This window comes from Peromyscus californicus, unplaced genomic scaffold (genome assembly GCF_007827085.1).
Source record: "Peromyscus californicus insignis strain IS unplaced genomic scaffold, ASM782708v3 Scaffold_19__1_contigs__length_69161282, whole genome shotgun sequence".
NCBI classification, from domain to species: domain Eukaryota; kingdom Metazoa; phylum Chordata; class Mammalia; order Rodentia; family Cricetidae; genus Peromyscus; species Peromyscus californicus.
The window spans coordinates 49548164-49566913 of NW_026294491.1; the positions used below are offsets into that span (position 1 = coordinate 49548164).

Sequence of the window (18750 nt, forward strand, 5' to 3'; positions counted from 1 at the left end):
ACAGCAGCCACCCTAACGAGGAGGGCGGTCTTTCCTAGATCTGCAGTTGTCTGAGATATCTGTAGGATTTCCCTCCTTGCAAATACCCAAGCTCCCACAGTCTGCCTTCCTTTGCAGTGGGTCTATAACAAGCCCTAAGATAAAAGGAGAGAAACAAGAGGAGACAAGCCTGGAGGCAGACCTGTAATAAACATTCCCCCACCAGCATGGCAGACTTCTCCCCAACACTCCCATCTACAGCTCCCACCCCCAAGACCCACGTGTCCCTAGTCAGGGCTGCAGAGCCTTGTGAGGAAAATCCTGACATTTTCCTAAAATGGAGAGATCTGGCTTGTGCCTGTTGTGCTGGCTAAATTATTAGCAATAAAGTGATCCTTGTATTGTCCCCCAAACAGTAAAATTAGCAGGAGAGAGAGACAGACAGACAGACATACAGAGACAGAAGAAAATCTCTTAGCTCTGAGGTAGAATGCACAGAGACTTTGTGGAAGTACAGGAGATGATGCCACTCGTGTGGGTGCTGCTGTGGCCTTACAGAGGGGAACATGAGAGAGCATCCCCGAACATGAGAGAGCATCCCCGAGCTTCTGGGAGGGAAGAAAGACAATGTCTGAACGTGAACGTGAACGATTACTTCCACAGAAATTCTGGCCCCAATATTCCTCTCATACTCTGAAGCTCCCCTCACGGTTCTGTCCGCCTTGTACCAGAGTGCCCTCTGCAGGGCAATGAGGCCCAGACCTGAAATTCCAAGGTCTTGCCTTGCCTATTCCCTATGCTGTGCGTAATAAAGCGAGAATAAGGGGGCTGAAGGTTGCTGTAAAACACACACTTAAAATTGTTCAGATATGCTTCTGGCAGTTACTAGACACTCAGGCCTTAAGCTGAAAATACGTGCTGGCTCAAGTTACCCTCACAAATATGTTCCTTTATGTTTACAACCCTTGCAAATATCTTGCTTGCTTGTCCACTCTTTGGAAGGATGTACGAGCGAATCGGCCCTCCCTGCACTCAGTGGGCTCAGCGGGGCTCTGCGGGGCTCTGACAAGGCTAATGTAACACATCATGTAAATCAGTGGAGAAACGAGAGAGTCTGGATGCTTGCCCTCACCACCAGAACCGGGAAAGCTTCTTGTTCCTCAGAGTAGCACATCAATGTTGTGTCACAGTATCTGACACTTGGTTTGTCTTAACATAAACTCTGTGATAAAAAGTGATCAACGGCCTCCTTTTCCCTACCTCCAGTCCAAGCAGATACTCATTTCTCTTTTGAAGAAAGGGGACTGTAAACAAACTTGAACCCGCCAGTTTGAATTTAACTCAACCCAACGCACGCTTGCAGAAGGAATGGATCATCTGCTTAGAGGTCTTTGATTTCATTTCTAGTACTCTTACAAATTAGTAAATTACACTGCTTCTACTTCTGAGTAAACGCTTTATTCTCGCTTCCTTCTCAAAGGCAATGGACTTGCACTTCTGAAAATCAAATATATTGATTTTCAGAAAATATGTACTTCGAGACTAGAAGATGTATGTCTAATCTGTACTGAATACACAGGATATACAATTACATACTCATTCCAATCTTACAGTCCCCCAAAGAAAGCCAAAGTTTCCATCACTTAAATAGGCAGCATATGAAAACATCACTATGGCTTTTATGATTTAACATTTTTTTTTTCTGTTCTGTGGATGTGAATTTAGAAGTATTGATGGAAAGGGTGGGTTTTGTTCATACATGTATATAATGTATTTCAATCATGTTTCCCATCATTATGCTTTCTCTTCACCTCCCTCTGAACTCATTTTCCCCAACCAATCCTCCTCCTGTTTTCATTTCATAAAAAGGAGAAAAGAAAGAAGAAAAGGACTCACTGGGTTTAATTAGGGTTGTTTTCATAAACATGGTTAGATAAGCATGGGTGTGGGAGCAAGGGCAACTTACCATTGGCCGCATCACTGAAGAAGCCCACCCCGACCCCTACCAGCCATTCAGCTTCCCCTCTAGGGCTAGGACCTCCTGAGATCCTCTCCTATTCCTAACAGAAGACAGCTCAATCTTATGCAGGTCTTGCGCAGGTAGCCACAGCTACTGTGAGTTCTTGAACGAAGTGGTTATTACATGAAGTCCTTAACAGTTTGCCCTTGACTTATATCCCATCGCAGTGGGAACATTTATCTCCCCAGCCACAACATGGTGTTTACTTACCTCTCAAAGCTTAACCTACGGATCCAGGTGCTGTTTAGACTTCCTACCCAACTTCAAGCCTGAACAGATTTGTCAATGAAATGGGCCTTTCTGTACTTATGGTTGCAATTCTCAAGCACATCAAAAGCATTGAAAAGGTTGACCCAATGCTTTTATTCTTTCAGTATTGTTTTCCTTGAGCCATGATGTGTATAAGTACCATATCAGTGAGGCAACCACACTCTTAGTAACATCAATGGAATGGAATAGTGGTGCTTAGGAAACCTAAGCTCAGAAACAGTCCTCATTCAGAACATATAACACCAAAACATAAACCACTTTTCTTTCTTTTAAGGGGAAAAGATTAAGAAAGTGATTTTCTTTTAAACAAATAACTAAGGACAGAGAGAGAGGACTCAGCGGGTACCCTGGAAGCTGTATGGAAAGGTGGAGAGAAGACCTGACTCCAGAAGATATATTCTGACCACTGCTCGGGCTCCATGGCATGTGTCCCTCCTATAAAATTAGAATTCAGCCGGGCGGTGGTGGCGCACGCCTTTAATCCCAGCACTCGGGAGGCAGAGGCAGGCGGATCTCTGTGAGTTCGAGGCCAGCCTGGTCTACAGCGCGAGATCCAGGAAAGGCGCAAAACCACACAGAGAAACCCTGTCTCGAAAAACCAAAAAAAAAAAAAAAATTAGAATTCAGACTCTCTTTTGGAAAGTCTTTTTTTTTTTCTTGAGATTTTATTTATTTTTATTTTATGTGTTTGAGTGTTTGCTTACAAGGATGTTAAGTGTACCCTGTACCTGCAGTACTCATGGAGGCCAGCAGAGGGTGACAGATCCCCTGGTTGTAAGCGTTCATAGGGGTGCTAAAAACTAGACCTGGGTCTTCTGGAAGAGCAGTCAGGGCTTTTAACCATTGAATTCTCTCTCCAACCTCAGAAAAACATCTATTATTTCATCTAAATTGCACTTTCTATTTGAACTGAAACTGCAGAGTCATGAGACAGAACACTGATCTGAAGTCTTCTTTCCCATACTGTCCTGACTTGGCTGGAGTGTCAAGATCGTTTGTGTGGGAAAGGTCAACAGTGATTAGAACCTGCTCATCTCAGGCTGTAGCTAGAGTTTTCCTGCCTGACCCACAGTCAGGACAAATCTCTCTCACCTGCCAGTCCCACAGCCATCAGACCCAACCAAGTAAACACAGAGACTTATATTGGTTACAAACTGTATGGCCGTGGCAGGCTTCTTGCTAACTGTTCTTACAGCTTAAATTAATCCATTTCCATTAATCTATACCTTGCCACATGGCTCGTGGCTTACCGGCATCTTCACATGCTGTTTCTCATCATGGCGGCTGACAGTGTCCCTCTGACTCAGCCTTCCACTTCCCAGCTTTATTCTCCTCCTTGTCCCGCCTATACTTCCTGCCTGGCCACTGACCAATCAGTGATTTCTTTATTGACCAATCAACAACACATTTGACATACAGACCATCCCACAGCATCAGGCAGTGTATTTCCCACCGTGATCGTGCAGAACTGACCTACAGCTTTAGAGTTCAGTAATGTTCAAGAGCCGTGTGGACTTGCAACTGTTTTTTTTTAATTGTCTTTAAAAACAATTTTACTGTCTGCTATATTGCTGCCTAGTATGGTTATGTTAAAACGAAATTAAATCACATGACTTACTTTATTTTCTTTTCATTTCAAGGGAAGACGAGGGAAAACAGGACCCCCAGGAAACCCAGGACCTCCAGGACCACCAGTGAGTAAATAGACTATGGTCACGTGCAAAATAAGCATACTCGCTGCCACCTCATTCATTTTATTTCCCTTTATCCATTCAAGGGGTTAGGCTATCAGCAGCACACTGGTGTTGATTAATATTGATTACAAAAAAAACAAAAACAGAACCAACAAAAACAAGAGGGCATGAATTGAATTAGGTAGGATGTTGATTTTTATTGCACTTTTTTTGGCAAAACAGAGAATGCTTTATAAAAATTTCAGTAACTACTTTGTGTTTTGAAGAAGAAAGTGAAGGTGTGCTCACAGGCAAGGGGAAGCCTTCCTGTCATTTCTAACCATTTGGCAAGGCTTCAAGACAAGTGTCTCTGAGAAGGAATTTAGATGATGAAGATGTGTGCACTAAGTGGGCCGAATGCCTGGGGAGAAGATGAAAACGCTGGACTCTGGAGTGAGGTCTCAACTGCTGATAGACACGTTTACTGAAGAGTCAGGAAGATGAAGAAATACGTGACCACGTGAAAGGATTTACAGTTCTCTGTTCCACAGGTTTAGTTTATTGCTACAGTGTTAGGGGGAGGTGTGTGCATATTTTAAGTATTAGCATTTCAATTCAGCTATGGTTCTGATTCAGAGCTCTCGTTAAATCTTGTATTTGGAATAAAAATGGTTTATGAACTTCTTAATATAGTAAAATAGCCAATTTGTTAGACTAAGAAGAAAAGAAAACAGTTATGTAGACTATAAACGGGTTTTATACATAGGTCAGCATTTACTTAAGAAGAAAACGTTGGGCTAAATCATTGGTTCATTTCTGCTTGGTAATTGTGATCTAAGGAAACTGATTTCCCTAAATGACTGAAACCTTTCCTTTCATACACACATCATCCAAACTTCATCTAAAGGTACAGTCAGCCTTCATCACTTTGAGGTTGTCACCATCATAGAATAAACTGATGAACTGTATCTACCCTACCCACAGTGTAGTTGAGGACAGCATTGAAAAGGTACAGTCACTGTACCTTTCTGTCACTGAACACTTACTTTTTCTAAATGTAAAACCCTCCCAAAAGAGAGTTGCTGGTTCCCAAATGATTAGAAATGAAAAGAGTTCTTCAGAATGAATCTTTTCAAGGTCATAATAACTAACATTGTCAATAAATAGCTCATCAAAAAAAATCTAGTTGCACTTAATTCACATTGTTCAAGTGCTTCACAAACATTTATTTAGGGTCCTACTGAGCACTGAACTGGGGCTGGACTTGAAAAACTGAATAAGACACCGTCCTTCCTTTTTTTTTCCCCAAGACAGAGTTTCTCTGTGTAGTTTTGATGCCTGTCCTAGAACTCACTCAGTAGCCCAGGCTGCCCTTGAACCCAGAGATGCACCTGCCTCTGCCTCCCGAGTGCTGGGATTAAAGGTGTGCACCCCCACCACCTGGCTGTCCTTGCTTTTTATGAGGTTCAAGTTCAGGTGAGAGAAATGTGCAGTGAGGAAAAGAATTCAATGGAGATAACACCGTTAGTTTCTTGGAGGAATTTACAGCAAAGAATAAAGATTGAGGCTTGAAAAGTCAAACAAATAGAAGAGGAGAAGGAGCCAGCTGGGTGCCCCCGAGGAAGAAAGACAATGTGAGCCAGCACCCTGAATGTAAAACCTCGGGTGGGTAGAGGTGGGCTCCCTGCCACAGACAGCTGAGGCACAGCCAGAGGTCAACAGGGATGAAGTCAAACCTTCGCAGGGTCCTGGCAAACCTCATGGAAAGCTCTGAAAGTAAACAAAGGCCTAAGCTGGAGAGGACCAAGGCCAGATTTCACTGATGGTCACTCTAGCAACATACTGAGAGCAGATTGCTGAGGGCAAGCGAGACTCACTGTAGCTATTTATTGCTCCTGGAGTCCCTGCAGGATGTTTGGTACCTCCCCTGCCTGCCTGTTTGTGTTTTATTTCCATGTAGAGTGAGAGGGGACTAAGAGCAATCTAGTCTATTTTCAAATAGCTTTTCATCTTTTCTAGCACTGTATTCTGCGTTTCAGGCGCCCTACTTCAGGACAGGGAATAAGGCAGCTAAGAGAATGGGTGGTAGGAGGCTAAAATTCTTCTTCCAGTTGAGATTTGAGATGTTGTGTGACTCATCCCAGTAGCCCAGACTGAGACGTTCCTAAAGCAAGTATGAGAATGCCTTATGGCAAGTTCAACTATAGAAAGGAAACAAAGAAAAATTCAACTTTACCTCTTATCAAATAGCAATTAAGCAATATATCTCTCAAATGAACGAATAGCTGAAATATTTATAACATTATGTTTGGGCAGTTTTTTTTTTAAACTTTAGTCAATTTGAATATTCGAAAGGAACTAAGGAACGAAACAGGAGTCTTCAGGAGGCATTAGGCAAGGCTTCAGTAATAGAGTACTTGACTCAGTGTCCTCAAGAGAACATTCTTCCCTTGCGGGGGTTAGAGGTATTTGCTGAATCAAAGCCATGGTGTTATTTAGGGGAGTGTCAGTGAAGATGAAAGGCATTGGGGAAAGTCTCTGATGGCCTGAGGCAAGGCAAAATAATTAAACTGATTTAGTCCCTCCTTTACCCCAGACTTCTTTGTTCTGAGTCCAAATTGGGCTTCTCTCACCTCCCTAAGAAATTTTTATAGCAAAAGACACATCATTTACAAAGAATAATTTTCTCTGACTTTAGTGTTAGCGGATGAGCTGTGTGTATGTGTGTAAGTGGGCATCTGCGTGCACACAGGCGTAGAAAGGACTATAGCCACAAAGCCATAATAACACATGTTTTAAGAGAATCAAATCTCCTAGGGAAAAGACAAAATTCCAGAAGGAGATTTTGACCATCCTTACTCGCTTTTCTGTTATTGTGATCAATCACTCTGACTAAAGGCCACTGGGGAAGGAAAGGGTTTATTTGGCTTACACATCGAGGCCACACTCAAGGAAAGTCAGGGCAAGAACTCAAGCAGAAACAATAGAGGCATGCTACTTACTGACTCACACCCTGGCTTGCTCAGATAGCTTTTGTATACAGCCCAGACCTGCCTGCCTATGGATGGTACCGCCCACAGTGGGCTTGGATCCTTCCATATCAATCATCAATCAAGACAATCTCTCATAGATATGATCATGGCCAGTCTAAGTGAAGGAATTCTTCAGTTGAAGTTCCCCATTCCCAGGTGACTCTAGGTTGTGTCTAGTTGACAATAATCACTAACCAGGACATTTACTGAATCTATTGAAGAATGTTACTAAGTTATGAGTGCACTGTATCAGTGTCACATAAATTACTACAGATTCACTCACCACAATTCAGTTTTACCATCAGGGAGAACTCATCTTTTCAGGGAAGACTTATTTGTAGTTCATACATGCAATCTGCAGTTGGTTGCCAGGGTTAGCTATGCTCGCTTATGTTGAATATATTCTTAAAATGATTTTTTCATAGTTCCCTATCAAATAGCAAATATATCTATACAAAAGTAAATGCTTCCAAATTTCCTAAATGACTTTTGCCAACTTGTCTGTTTAGTTTTGAGATTATAACATATTTTCCCCTTCCCTTTCCTTCCTTCAAGCGCTCGAATAACCCCTCACTGCTCTCTTTCAAATTCCTGGCCTTCCTTTTCGTTCATTGCTGTTAATATACACATGTGTATGTATATACATATAGATTCCTAACTATAACCTGCTCAGTCTAGAGAGTGTTACTCCTGTGTATACTTCCAGGGCTGATCATTTGGAACTGTATAGCCAATTTGTGTTCTCTTCCCTGGAAAAGGCTATTTTTTACAATTCCCTATGATGCGATGCCTTACTCAGCCTTGACGCAGGGGGGAGGGGCTAGGTCCATCCCCAACATGGTATGACAGCCTGTGACTACCCAAGGGAAGCCTTATCCTCTACAAGGAAGAGATGGGGGTAGGATGGGGGTAGGTGTCGGGGGGAGCGGGAGAAGAGGAGGGAGGGGGAACCGGGTTTGGTATGTTAAAGGAAAGAAATTTTTTTTTTTTTTTGTTTTTTCGAGACAGGGTTTCTCTGTGTAGCTTTGTGCCTTTCCTGGGACTCACTTGGTAGCCCAGGCTGGCCTCGAACTCACAGAGATCCGCCTGGCTCTGCCTCCCGAGTGCTGGGATTAAAGGCGTGCGCCACCACCGCCCGGCAAGAAATTTTTTTAATAAAACATTATATACAAAAGAAAAATGAATATATGGATAAAAAAAGAAAAAGCTATTTTTTGTCAGCCTCCCTTAGGGGCCTGTAGTTCTTTGTGTAGAACTGAGATCTTTCGGTCTTTCCCTGTCCAATTTGACGTGTTTATTGTTGTTGTCCTTGCTCAGCTCCCATTTCAGCAGTCATATCGGTGAGAATTTATGGGTGTAGTTTCTGACATTCTGCAGAGAAACAGTCTCACAACAAACTCCCTGTTCCTCTGGCCTGTGCGGTCTTTCCAGCCCCTCTTCAGCGATGATCCCTGAGCCTCAGTTATAGGAGCTGGATTGCAGATGGGACAGGACTCCATAACTCTGCATTTCTGTAATGGTCTCCATCTGTTGCAAAGAGAAGTTTCCTTGACTACACTTATCAGACCAGATACTGGAAATGGATGTGTGGTATCTGGCTGAGCAGAGAGGTTGGATGTAGTTTAGTGTTTGTTTTTTACCATGCCATAGATGTCGAGCCTGCAAAATCCAAGAACATGGTACAGCCATCTGGTAAGGGCATTCTTGAACAATAGCATGGTGGAGGCACCAAGACTCCTTTCTTCCTCTTACAAAACCACTAATTGTATCATGAGGACCTCACACTCACGGTCCCATCTGATACTAATTACACCCTCAAAAATCCCACCCACCTCTAAATACTGTTAAATATGAATCCCGTGATTAAATTTCCAGTACATAAAATTTGGAGGACTCATTGAACAATAGCAGAAGGAAAGCATTACGTAGAGATACCTTAAATGAATAATACCTTCAGACGTGCTGAGATTATAATTGAGAACAATTTTTCAGAGAGGCAAAGTATACCAACACTAAAGTCCCTCGTGAAAGTTGTAAGTCCAACAGAAAAAGAAAGAGGTGCAGTAGAACCAGGAAGTCTGATTACAACACCAGCTCTGTGTTAGATGACATTTCCAGTGTCTTATGGAATCCTCCCAACTACCTCAAAAAGTCGAAATTATCCTCGTTTTGCAATAGGATAAATGGTGCTCACGAACATCCAATAAGTTTCCCAGAAACACAGGGGTGCATGAGGGTGGGCCAGAATTCAGACTCGGGATGTGAGCCCCAAAGGCACCTTTATTGTGTTTGAGCACTTCCTGGTTATGATTTGGTATGGATCAGCCTGTCACACACACACACACACACACACACACACACACACACGCATTGTTTGACTTTTCTATGACAAATCATGGCACCCACCTCACAGAAAAGTAAGGTAGCTTGGGGTGTGGGGGTGCCATCCCCGTCTCCTCATGCAGCCCTTCCTGGCCAGTGCACTTGACACCGCCCTCTCTGTAAATATGAAACCATAGTGCTTGACGCACCCACTACCCACAGTGGCTAGGAGGAGCTGCTGCCGTGTATATGTAAGTGGAACTTTCTGCTGTCTGTAAATAAACTGACTGTTGCTCTGAGCACCATCCATTTGCATTACCTGTAGAAAAGCTTGTCTAAAACTACAATGGAACCAATGTAGTTTGTCTCTTTTCAAGTTTTCCTAAGATCCAGTTACCAAAAATTGATTATCTATCCTTGAATTGCTTAAATGATCACTCTACATGTCGAATGCTTACTCTACATACGTAAATCCACTCTTGAAGAGACAGAGAAATGATTTCCAAGTCCCGACTACAGCTGAGACAAGGAATATAATGGTATTTTTCCTCCCGCAGCTTCACAGTGTCTCTCCGGCTTATGGAGCTGGTTTACCCAACATCTGAGACATTGTATTTTATTGCTTGTGATCTTCCCCAACTCTCAACCACATGTCCCTCACACCATAATAAAAACATCTTTCTCAGACAGCTTTCTGGTGAGCTCAGTAGGCTGTGCGATAGAAAATAGGGACCTTGTATTACTAGAACGAAACGTGGGAAGCCTGGACGCTCAGGATGCCTGAGTTTATCTGTAAGTATTTTTGCTTTTAGTTTCCTTAGAGAAGACTGGAAAGCTGTGGAAATAAGTTGGAGTAGGAGGGAAAGCCGGAGAAGTTAATGATCCATTAAGTGAAGCATGTAACAGCCCGCCTCCCCTGACGTGAACTTCTCATTTATCATCCCTGTAAGGAGCGTTGACTAACAGCCACGTTAACTTTAAGATGTGCTATTAGTCTTTCTATCACAGGAATAGCTTTAACCCGTCTCCATTTTCTCTCTGCCGTTGTTTCCGTGCATTGTTTCATTATTGCGGCATGAGAATCCAGCAGTGGGCTCAAATACGTCGCTTTTGAGAGCAGAGCAGCTCAGCCTGAAAAACAGAAATTCAAGAAATGTGTAACATAGGTCAGCAGCGCCCTCTACTGTTTCCACTGGAAATTTTCTAGACAAAGACTTCTCAGGGAAGTGGAGAAGGCAGATAGGGACTTTTTTTTATAATTTTAGAATGTTATTTTCATCATTTGTGGCACTTTCTGTTCTCTTGGACTTTAAATATATTTATCATCCTATCAACAGTGGCTTTTAACACCAGCTTGATACTTCATTATGTGGAAAATTCAGCCCTAACTCTAGGTTCTCTGGAATGCCCATGTATGGTAAAATGCTGATGGAGAGCTCACTCCAAAGAAATGCCTATTTTCTAGGCCAACAATGTGGTTTTAAATATTTATGGCCATCTTATTTATGCTTTGATTTTAATGTCACTGTAAAATAATTTCTCTTACCTTTAAAGCAAGAATCATCATATTGCCCTAAAGGGTATGATTAATTAAACATCAGGTTATGCCATTAAAAGAGCAAATTTGGGGTGCAAAATCTAATCCATTTTCAACAGTGCTCCCTTATCTGTGGTTTCATTTTCTGTGATTTCAGTTAACTATGTTCAACCATGTCTAAAAATGTTAAGTAAATTCTAGAAATAAATAATTCATAACTTTTCCATTATACCCCCATTTTGAGTGAAATCTCTTGCCGCTTCATCCTGCCTTTCTCGGGTTATACATTGCCTCCCTTGCCCGATGTACCCAATGTCTATGTGGCACCTACCTGGGAGTCACTGTGTCGTGAGACTGACCACTACAGTATCACAAAGCCGTATTCAAACAAATAACAGTTGCTTTACTTAACTCAAACCTCAGTGGTAGTGAAGCTGCTGTTGAAATGCCAAAGAGAAGCAATAATATGCTGTCTTTAAGTGAGAACGGCGAAAGTCATCAATTTAAAGGAATTCTATGCTGAGGTTTCTAGGATCTACGGTAAAAAGTCTGCTATTTGTGAAAACATAAAAAGGAAACAAACACTGCTTGTTCTGCTTGTTCCACTGGCTTCCAAAGCATGGATGCATCATGAACATTTAGATTAACTGGGGCAAGTGTTAGGCTAGCACTTCACTGGTATTAGCGGTTGCCTGGCACTGGCTGAGGGGCGTACGTTTACTCTCTGCAGATGAGGGTGGGCTAACACAGTCATCTTTTAATCACTACTATCAACAGTGTATATACAGTGCCTTAAAAAGCAAAGCAGCAAAGCACAGAGGTAGCTGCTTAATGATTACACTCTCTCGTGGGGAGGGGAGCCTATAGCAGTGGTTAATAATTAAATGGGACAAAACAACTTCAGTATTATATATTACTTGAGGATCTCTATGGGAATAAAGAGATTAATGTGGTAAGAAATAAAAGAGGCGTTCTTCTGGTCAGGCTGGCCCAAGGAGGTATCTCTGGTCAATGACATGATTCTAGAAGGGACTGGCCACACAAGGTAAATGAACCAGCACTTTCCAACCAGAAAGATGGATGTGTTCAATAATACAACAGAACTAAAAATTTAGTTTGAGAGAAGGATTAGTGGTGGGAACCTTCATCACGTTAAGGACTTATTCTAAGAGTAGGAGTCAGGGGTGGTACAAGCAGAAATGGAAAAATATTGAATGGTCACTGTCCCCTTTTGTTAAATCTCACGTGTGTGTGTTTTTCTGCAGAAGTTAGTTTTTTGGGGTTTTTTCTTTTTTTTCTGTTTTGTTTTCATTTTAATGTGATGAATTAATCATTTTTCTGATTCAAATCATTATTATGAAGATGATTAAATTTCAGCCTGTCAGTTTTAGTCTTTGAGTAGATAGACAGTAGACTTGTTTGCCAAGAAAAAAAAATAAAACTTTGATTGTAGCCCCTTTAATTTCAACCTTGGGGTGAACACTGGATTCAATTTTTTATCGAAGATGGGAATTCTATCACAAATAAATCAGTCTTTTTTTTCTCTGCTCCTGACCCTGATGTTTTCTTTCTAATGGGCTGCATGTTGTCTCAGATGAACAGTCATAGCATGGCAGTGACCACCCTCAAAACATCACAGAACCATAGAACTGCTGAATGTGTATGTACCCTCTTGACCACCACTGTCCTTTACCTGTGTGTCCCTCTCCACCTGTCAGAGTGCACTGAGGGTGCCAAAGGAAAATGTCATCGTATCCAATATAATGACCAACTCCCTAAAACAAGATAGTACCCTAAAACACACTTATTCAACAATAAGGCAGATGACAAAATATTTGACTGCAACATTATTTCTCATTAAAAAGACCCTGTGCAGGACTGTGTGCATTTTGAGGCACATGGTATTTTCATGGGAATCCAGTTCATTTGCAAGCCTTGAATTCATCAAAGCTTTTCTCAGTGTTCATTTCAGCAGTGAACCTGGCCTCTTCTGTCTATCAACTGACCGAGGCCATGAACTTTAATGATAATATCTTCAGAGAAAATAAACCTAACCATTTATTTGATTCGATGGGATAGTAATTTCATTCCTTACTGAAAAAATAAGATGACACCCGTAGATTTAAAAACACAGACAATGGAGACCTGACCCGCTAATTATTTTTACTACCACTTGTCCCTTATTGGAGTCATGGTTCCAGACAAAACAGCTGTTGTCAACATTACTGAAATTCCCGCGTCACCCTGTGACCACAGAGTAAGTAGGCATGCATGTGAGGCAGCTGGGTGTCAGGTTGAGATTTCAAACACCGGCACTCACATCTGCTTTCCTACCCACCCCCTTTCTCTCTATGAGCATCAGTAGTGGGACATTAGCCTTTGTGGCTATGGCTAAACAATGGCTGAAGAGGTCTCATCTTCATCTGCCACTGGCTACATCTCCATCTTGGCTCATATTGACTATTTGGACCCATCTGTGTTCTTTTTATCAACAGTGAGACAGATGTTTGAAATTTTTGGTCTATAGGGACTAAACTTGTAATTAGTTGGGCCAGCGCATGAATTTTTTTAATGTTTCCTTTGTATTGGGTAAATATTAAGCCGGGCAGTGGTGTCACACACCTTTAATTCCAGCACTCGGGAGGCAGAGGCAGGCGGATCTCTCTGAGTTCGAGGCCAGCCTGGTCTCCAAAACAAGTTCCAGGAAAGGCGCAAAGCTACACAGAGAAACCCTGTCTTGAAAAAAAAAAAAAAGAAAAAAAGAAAAGTGCAATTAGATTTATTAGAACCTTTTTTTTTTTTTTTTTTTTTTTTTTTTTTTGGATTTTTCGAGACAGGGTTTCTCTGTGTAGCTTTGCGCCTTTCCTGGAACTCGCTTTGGAGACCAGGCTGGCCTCGAACTCACAGAGATCCGCCTGGCTCTGCCTCCCGAGTGCTGGGATTAAAGGCGTGCGCCACCACCGCCCGGCCCTAGATTTATTAGAACCTTTTATGTTCAGAAAACGGGACTTGTTTCTGAAATAATTTTATAGTTCACATTTGGTGCCATAGCTCCAAAAAAGATGCCAATTAGGTATTTAGTTTTACTACTATCTAGCTTTGTGAGGTCATCAAAAAAAAAGACCAGCTCTGTTTTAGCAAAACTCCAGGTTGAGCAAACAGGGACTCAGCTCTGCCTGTGACATCAGTTTTGTCTGCACAACAACTACAGTGTGACTTAGCAGGAGGAAGGACCAACAGGCAATATGTGAGCAGAGAAGCAACAGGTTGTCAGTATTGTCTTGGGGAGTCTGGAACATGGAAGGAAATCTGAAGAAAATAAGATGTGGAGCAGCTTCCAATGTGTCTACTAATCTTGTTAAATGGGACAAAGAGCTAGGCAAATATGGCAGATGATTAATATTCAGTTATAATACTAGATTGTGGATTCATGAGACATTTTCATATAATATTTATTAGTTCTTTGAAAACGTGTGCATTTTGATCATATTCAACCCCCGACTCCTGCTCCTAACTCCTCCCTATCCCCAACCACCTCCCAAATAAGTGTGTCCTTCTTTTTTTTAATAATATAAGTACAATCTGTACTATCCCTATACTTATGGGGTATTGGATCATCCACTGGCACATGAACCTACTAGAAGTTACACCCTTAAAGAAAACTCCCTCTCTCTCTCTCTCTCTCTCTCTCTCTCTCTCTCTCTCTCTCTCTCTCTCTCTCTCCCCTAGCATCCATCAACTGTCCACTGACACTAAATTTGGCGTGGGGCCTATGAGCCTCCACCTCCAAATTCATAACACTTTATCATGTTGTTTTCTGTACCATTTAGTGTGCTTACAGTATTTCAAATTCACTTTTAAAACCAGGAATCCCACTCTCCAGAATTAGTAAATGTCACTCACTGTCACTAATCATGTCTTTGCTCCCAAGATCACCAGCATTCCCTCTTCTGGAAATCCCACGTGCAGTGGAACTAAATATTTTTAAACTACAGCCATCAGGTTTTATGTAATGAAGGGGTTCAGCTTAGCCCCAGCTGTCATTTGCAGATTTATCATTAGTACAATATGGAAATGAGAGGGGAAACAGTATCAGACATTGGAGTTGGAAGAAAGAATTAATCTTTCTATAAAATAAAACCTGCACTTTTTCCATTGTCTATAGCAGTCCACAGCTATTTGAATTTCTCACATGCTCTTAGCCTCTGTATTTCTTGGTTGTGTAAGAGCCACCAACATCAGCCTGGTTATCTTGAGTCTCAGCAGTGTCCCTTAAAAAATGCATTTTCTCTGCACAGGAAGTCTTGTCATTCTCTCAATGCTTTTAAAGGGAGTGAATGTTATCAGTTAATTACAGTAAATGGTAGCGCAGAGGGCTGATAGATGGAGGGTACGTCTGTGGCCTTTGGGAGCCAACTTTAGTCCTGATTTGGGTGGTGTGTGGAGAGGTTTCCAGAGGCCAGACAAGAAGGTTGGAGGGACAGCTGTTCCCAAGGTGTGCCTTTTGTTGGTGGGGAATTTTTGGGGACACCACTGGATGCAAACAGTTATTTTCACACATTCCCCATGCTTGCTGGTTTCCATGTGCCCAGGTTTTTATCACCTTATACTGGATCATTGATGCTGCTTCTGTGGGTGGCAAGGACTTGAAAGATTCCTGCTGCTCCTTATATTGCAGGAAGCTGACAAATAGTATTTTTCTTTTTTGGGGGACATACTGCAGAGAGATGAGTATGGGACATTTTGTGGATGGGTAAGCAGAATGGCAGTATTAGGGGAGGAATCATTTATATTTCCTAACATTCATGCCCTAAGTATCAGTCAAAAAGTACTGTTCTGTCGATAATACAATGAGACTTAGATGAATTAGCTTGATCTCTGGGGAAACATCCACCTTCCAAAATGATGCTTCCCTGACTTGGAGTGTAAAGGGTTAAAAATGTTTGCAATTCACGGCATAATTTAGAAAATCTGTTTTCATGAAATGGATTAATTATACTCATTGAGAAGCATTCACTGTCACAGCCTCACCCTCCCACTCCTGCTCCAAGATGACAAGTGAAACCAGGGACTGTGCAATTTTGGAAAACAATCAGGTCACATATTGAGTAGTCTGCTTATTCATACAACCATGAACTGCCTATGCTTGAGTTCCCTCAATTACACAGCTCAGTATGCAGGCCAGAAGCAGACAAGCCCAGCGCAAGTGAGCACTTTCCTAGAATACACAGAGGAACAAGTTTGAAAAATGTCCAAAGTGGCAGACGGGAAAAATTCTCATTCAAGATCCAGAAGCTGCCTCTTCCACAATCCCTCACCTGATAACCACACAACTTCTCAGTCTCAGAACCAGGGCACTGGCGATATCTCAGACCAGGACCCTTAAGAGCTATGGATCTTTAAAGGTAGGGTGTAAATATATGCCACGGTGGGGCAAAACAGCTGAGACAAGAGAATATGAGGGGTCACAGTACTGAGCATCATGGGTAACAGTACTCAAGATAGTAGGGCACAGCACTGAACATCATGGATTACAGTAATGAAGATGGTGGGTCGAAGTACTTAACATCATGGATCACAGTACTGAACATCATGCATCACAGTACTGAATATCATGTGTCACAGTACTACTCAGAAGTTCCAGAAACTCACCTGGATTGAGCATGTGGCTGCTGCAAATTTTGTTTAACTTTTATAGGGGAAATCTCTCCGTGATGTTGAAACCGAAGTATTCAGATGCATCGCTTGAAGCCTTCGGTTTCCCTCGGTGCTAATGTACCCATCTCTCCTCCAGGACAGACCACAGCGGCTCTGCTGTGTTCTTATTAGGAGGATACTTCTTTTTCCCTGCGTGACAGCTTCACAACTAATCATCTCTGCGGTTTCATGCTCATGGGAGTTTGAGATCATCAAAATCCTCCCCAGGTGATTTCGCTCATTTGGTTACGGAGTCTCTCTTCTGCCTCCTTTGCAAACTGCTATTTCTCCTCTTCTCTTACCATGGTGTAAATGCTGAGGCTTCCTGCCCCTCACTGGTGTTAGCCTCAGATTGACCGTGGTCAAGGTCTTCCTACCTTGTCCTCTGCATCTGCCCCTCTCTTGCTGCCTTGTCTTGTCTTTCTAAGTCCTCCATGATCTCATTGTCTCCATGTTCTTTCCTTTCTCCTCACTCTCTAAATCTTTTCTGGCGATTTTCCCTCCATCTCTTCTTCTCACGGAAGTCTTTGAGATGCAACACCAGATTTCAGAGCTGTCCCTGTGTGGTCCTCCTTGACCCTCTATCATACGGAGGGGTTCTGTCCCCTTTTACAGCAGAATGACCCCATCTGGATTTTTTTTAACTGCCTTTAAAAGATGGTTGAGATTTGAGATTTTATTCTTCTGTCAATTTAGGAGAAAGAGTTAAAAGGTTAAAGCTGTGGGCTCAGACAGCACCTGGGTTGAAACCAGATTCTCCCTCATTGGCTGCCCCTGAGTAAGTTATTTGATCCTATGTTACATATAAAAGAAGGAGAGTGTAGCTGGAAGTTTTCCTGTGTCCCGCCCGGTCCTGCAGCTGCTCAGACCCAATTAAACACAAAGAGACTTATATTACTTACAAACTGTAAGGCCTATGCAGGCCTCTTGCTAGCTAGCTCTTATATCTTAAATTAACCCATTTCTACTAATCTATATTTTGCCACATGTTCCCTGGCTTTACCTGTGTGCCATTACATGCTGCTCTCTGATGGTGGGATGGCATCTCTGTCCAGACCCCAACTTTCTCTTTCCCATCTCTCTCCTTTCCTGCCTGCCTCTAAGCTGCCTTGCCATAGGCCAAAGCAGTTCATTTATTAACCAAGAGGAACAACATATATTCACAGAATACAGAAAGACATCCGCCAGCAGGAGAGTATCCCTTGCTGGGTTGTTGAAAGAGTTAATACCATAACAAGTACACCTATGTTGTGGTTTTAATGTGTCCTCTCCACAACTGACATTTTTGGCATTGGAAGGTGGTGACTTGGAGGAGTAATTAAACCAAAGCTGCACCATAGCTTTGTTTTCAAAGTCTTAGTCAAATCTAAATCTGTTAGCCTTTGACCTCATTAACAGGATTAAGCCAATTTATAAATGAAGCCTTCCCGGCATGTGGCTAGCTCACTATCATGGCCTTCTGCCAAGTGAGGATACAATCAGATCAGAGGCCAGAACCTTAATGTTAGAGCCACTCCCCCCCCCCCCGCCCTGCCACAGCCTCAAGAATTATGGGAAAATAAATCTATTGTTTATAAGCTACCCTGACTCAGGCATTCTGCTACAGTAGCACAAACAGCTGAAATGAGCTATCACAGTTATCATTCTCACGAGTAATTGTTAGGACTTACTAATATTGTTACAATTGCCCCCGCTTTATCATCCCTTGCCTTGTTATTATTTTTGTCGGCCCTGGGATTTACCCCTGGATCTACTAACATATTCTGGACAAAGGGGCTGACGGATGCTTGCTTTTTGACATCTAATCAGGAGCATCTGCTTACAGCTTTTTCTATTTGCTTTGCTTTGCTCCTTTGTACCTTCCTCTATTCAAATCATTATAAAGAAACTTGGTCCAAGATTGTTGGTATAAATACACACCTGGAAACCTTGTTAAATCAGATCTTCAATGAGAACCAAAACACTTAAAGAAAAAACCTCAGATTTCCTGTCAAAGCCCTTCCGGTTGTCTTTCTTTGTCTCCATGTGGATCTTCTCTCAGAACCCAACTTATGGATGTATTCTTGTCTGAGTTCCCACCTCTGATAGTTGAAGGTAACCTTAAGACTTGGCTCCAAAGAAGTGACTACTTTCCATGGAGCCCAGCATCAGAAAGGGAGATGCCCTACCTGAGGGTGGTACAATCACATGATTTTAGAGTTCCTGTGCCTTTTACTGAAC

At 42.2% G+C, this 18750-nt stretch overlaps 1 protein-coding gene across 11 annotated transcripts in view; it reads left to right on the top strand.

The window, feature by feature from the left end:
* Col19a1 (collagen type XIX alpha 1 chain) overlaps positions 1 to 18750 on the top strand; it is a 339939-nt gene that overhangs the window by 215694 nt on the left and 105495 nt on the right. For all 11 annotated transcript variants that reach the window (XM_052745271.1, XM_052745270.1, XM_052745262.1 and 8 more), the window contains one exon: positions 3910 to 3963. In XM_052745271.1, coding sequence (XP_052601231.1) covers positions 3910 to 3963 — 54 coding nt within the window. The remainder of the gene's footprint in view (positions 1 to 3909; positions 3964 to 18750) is intronic.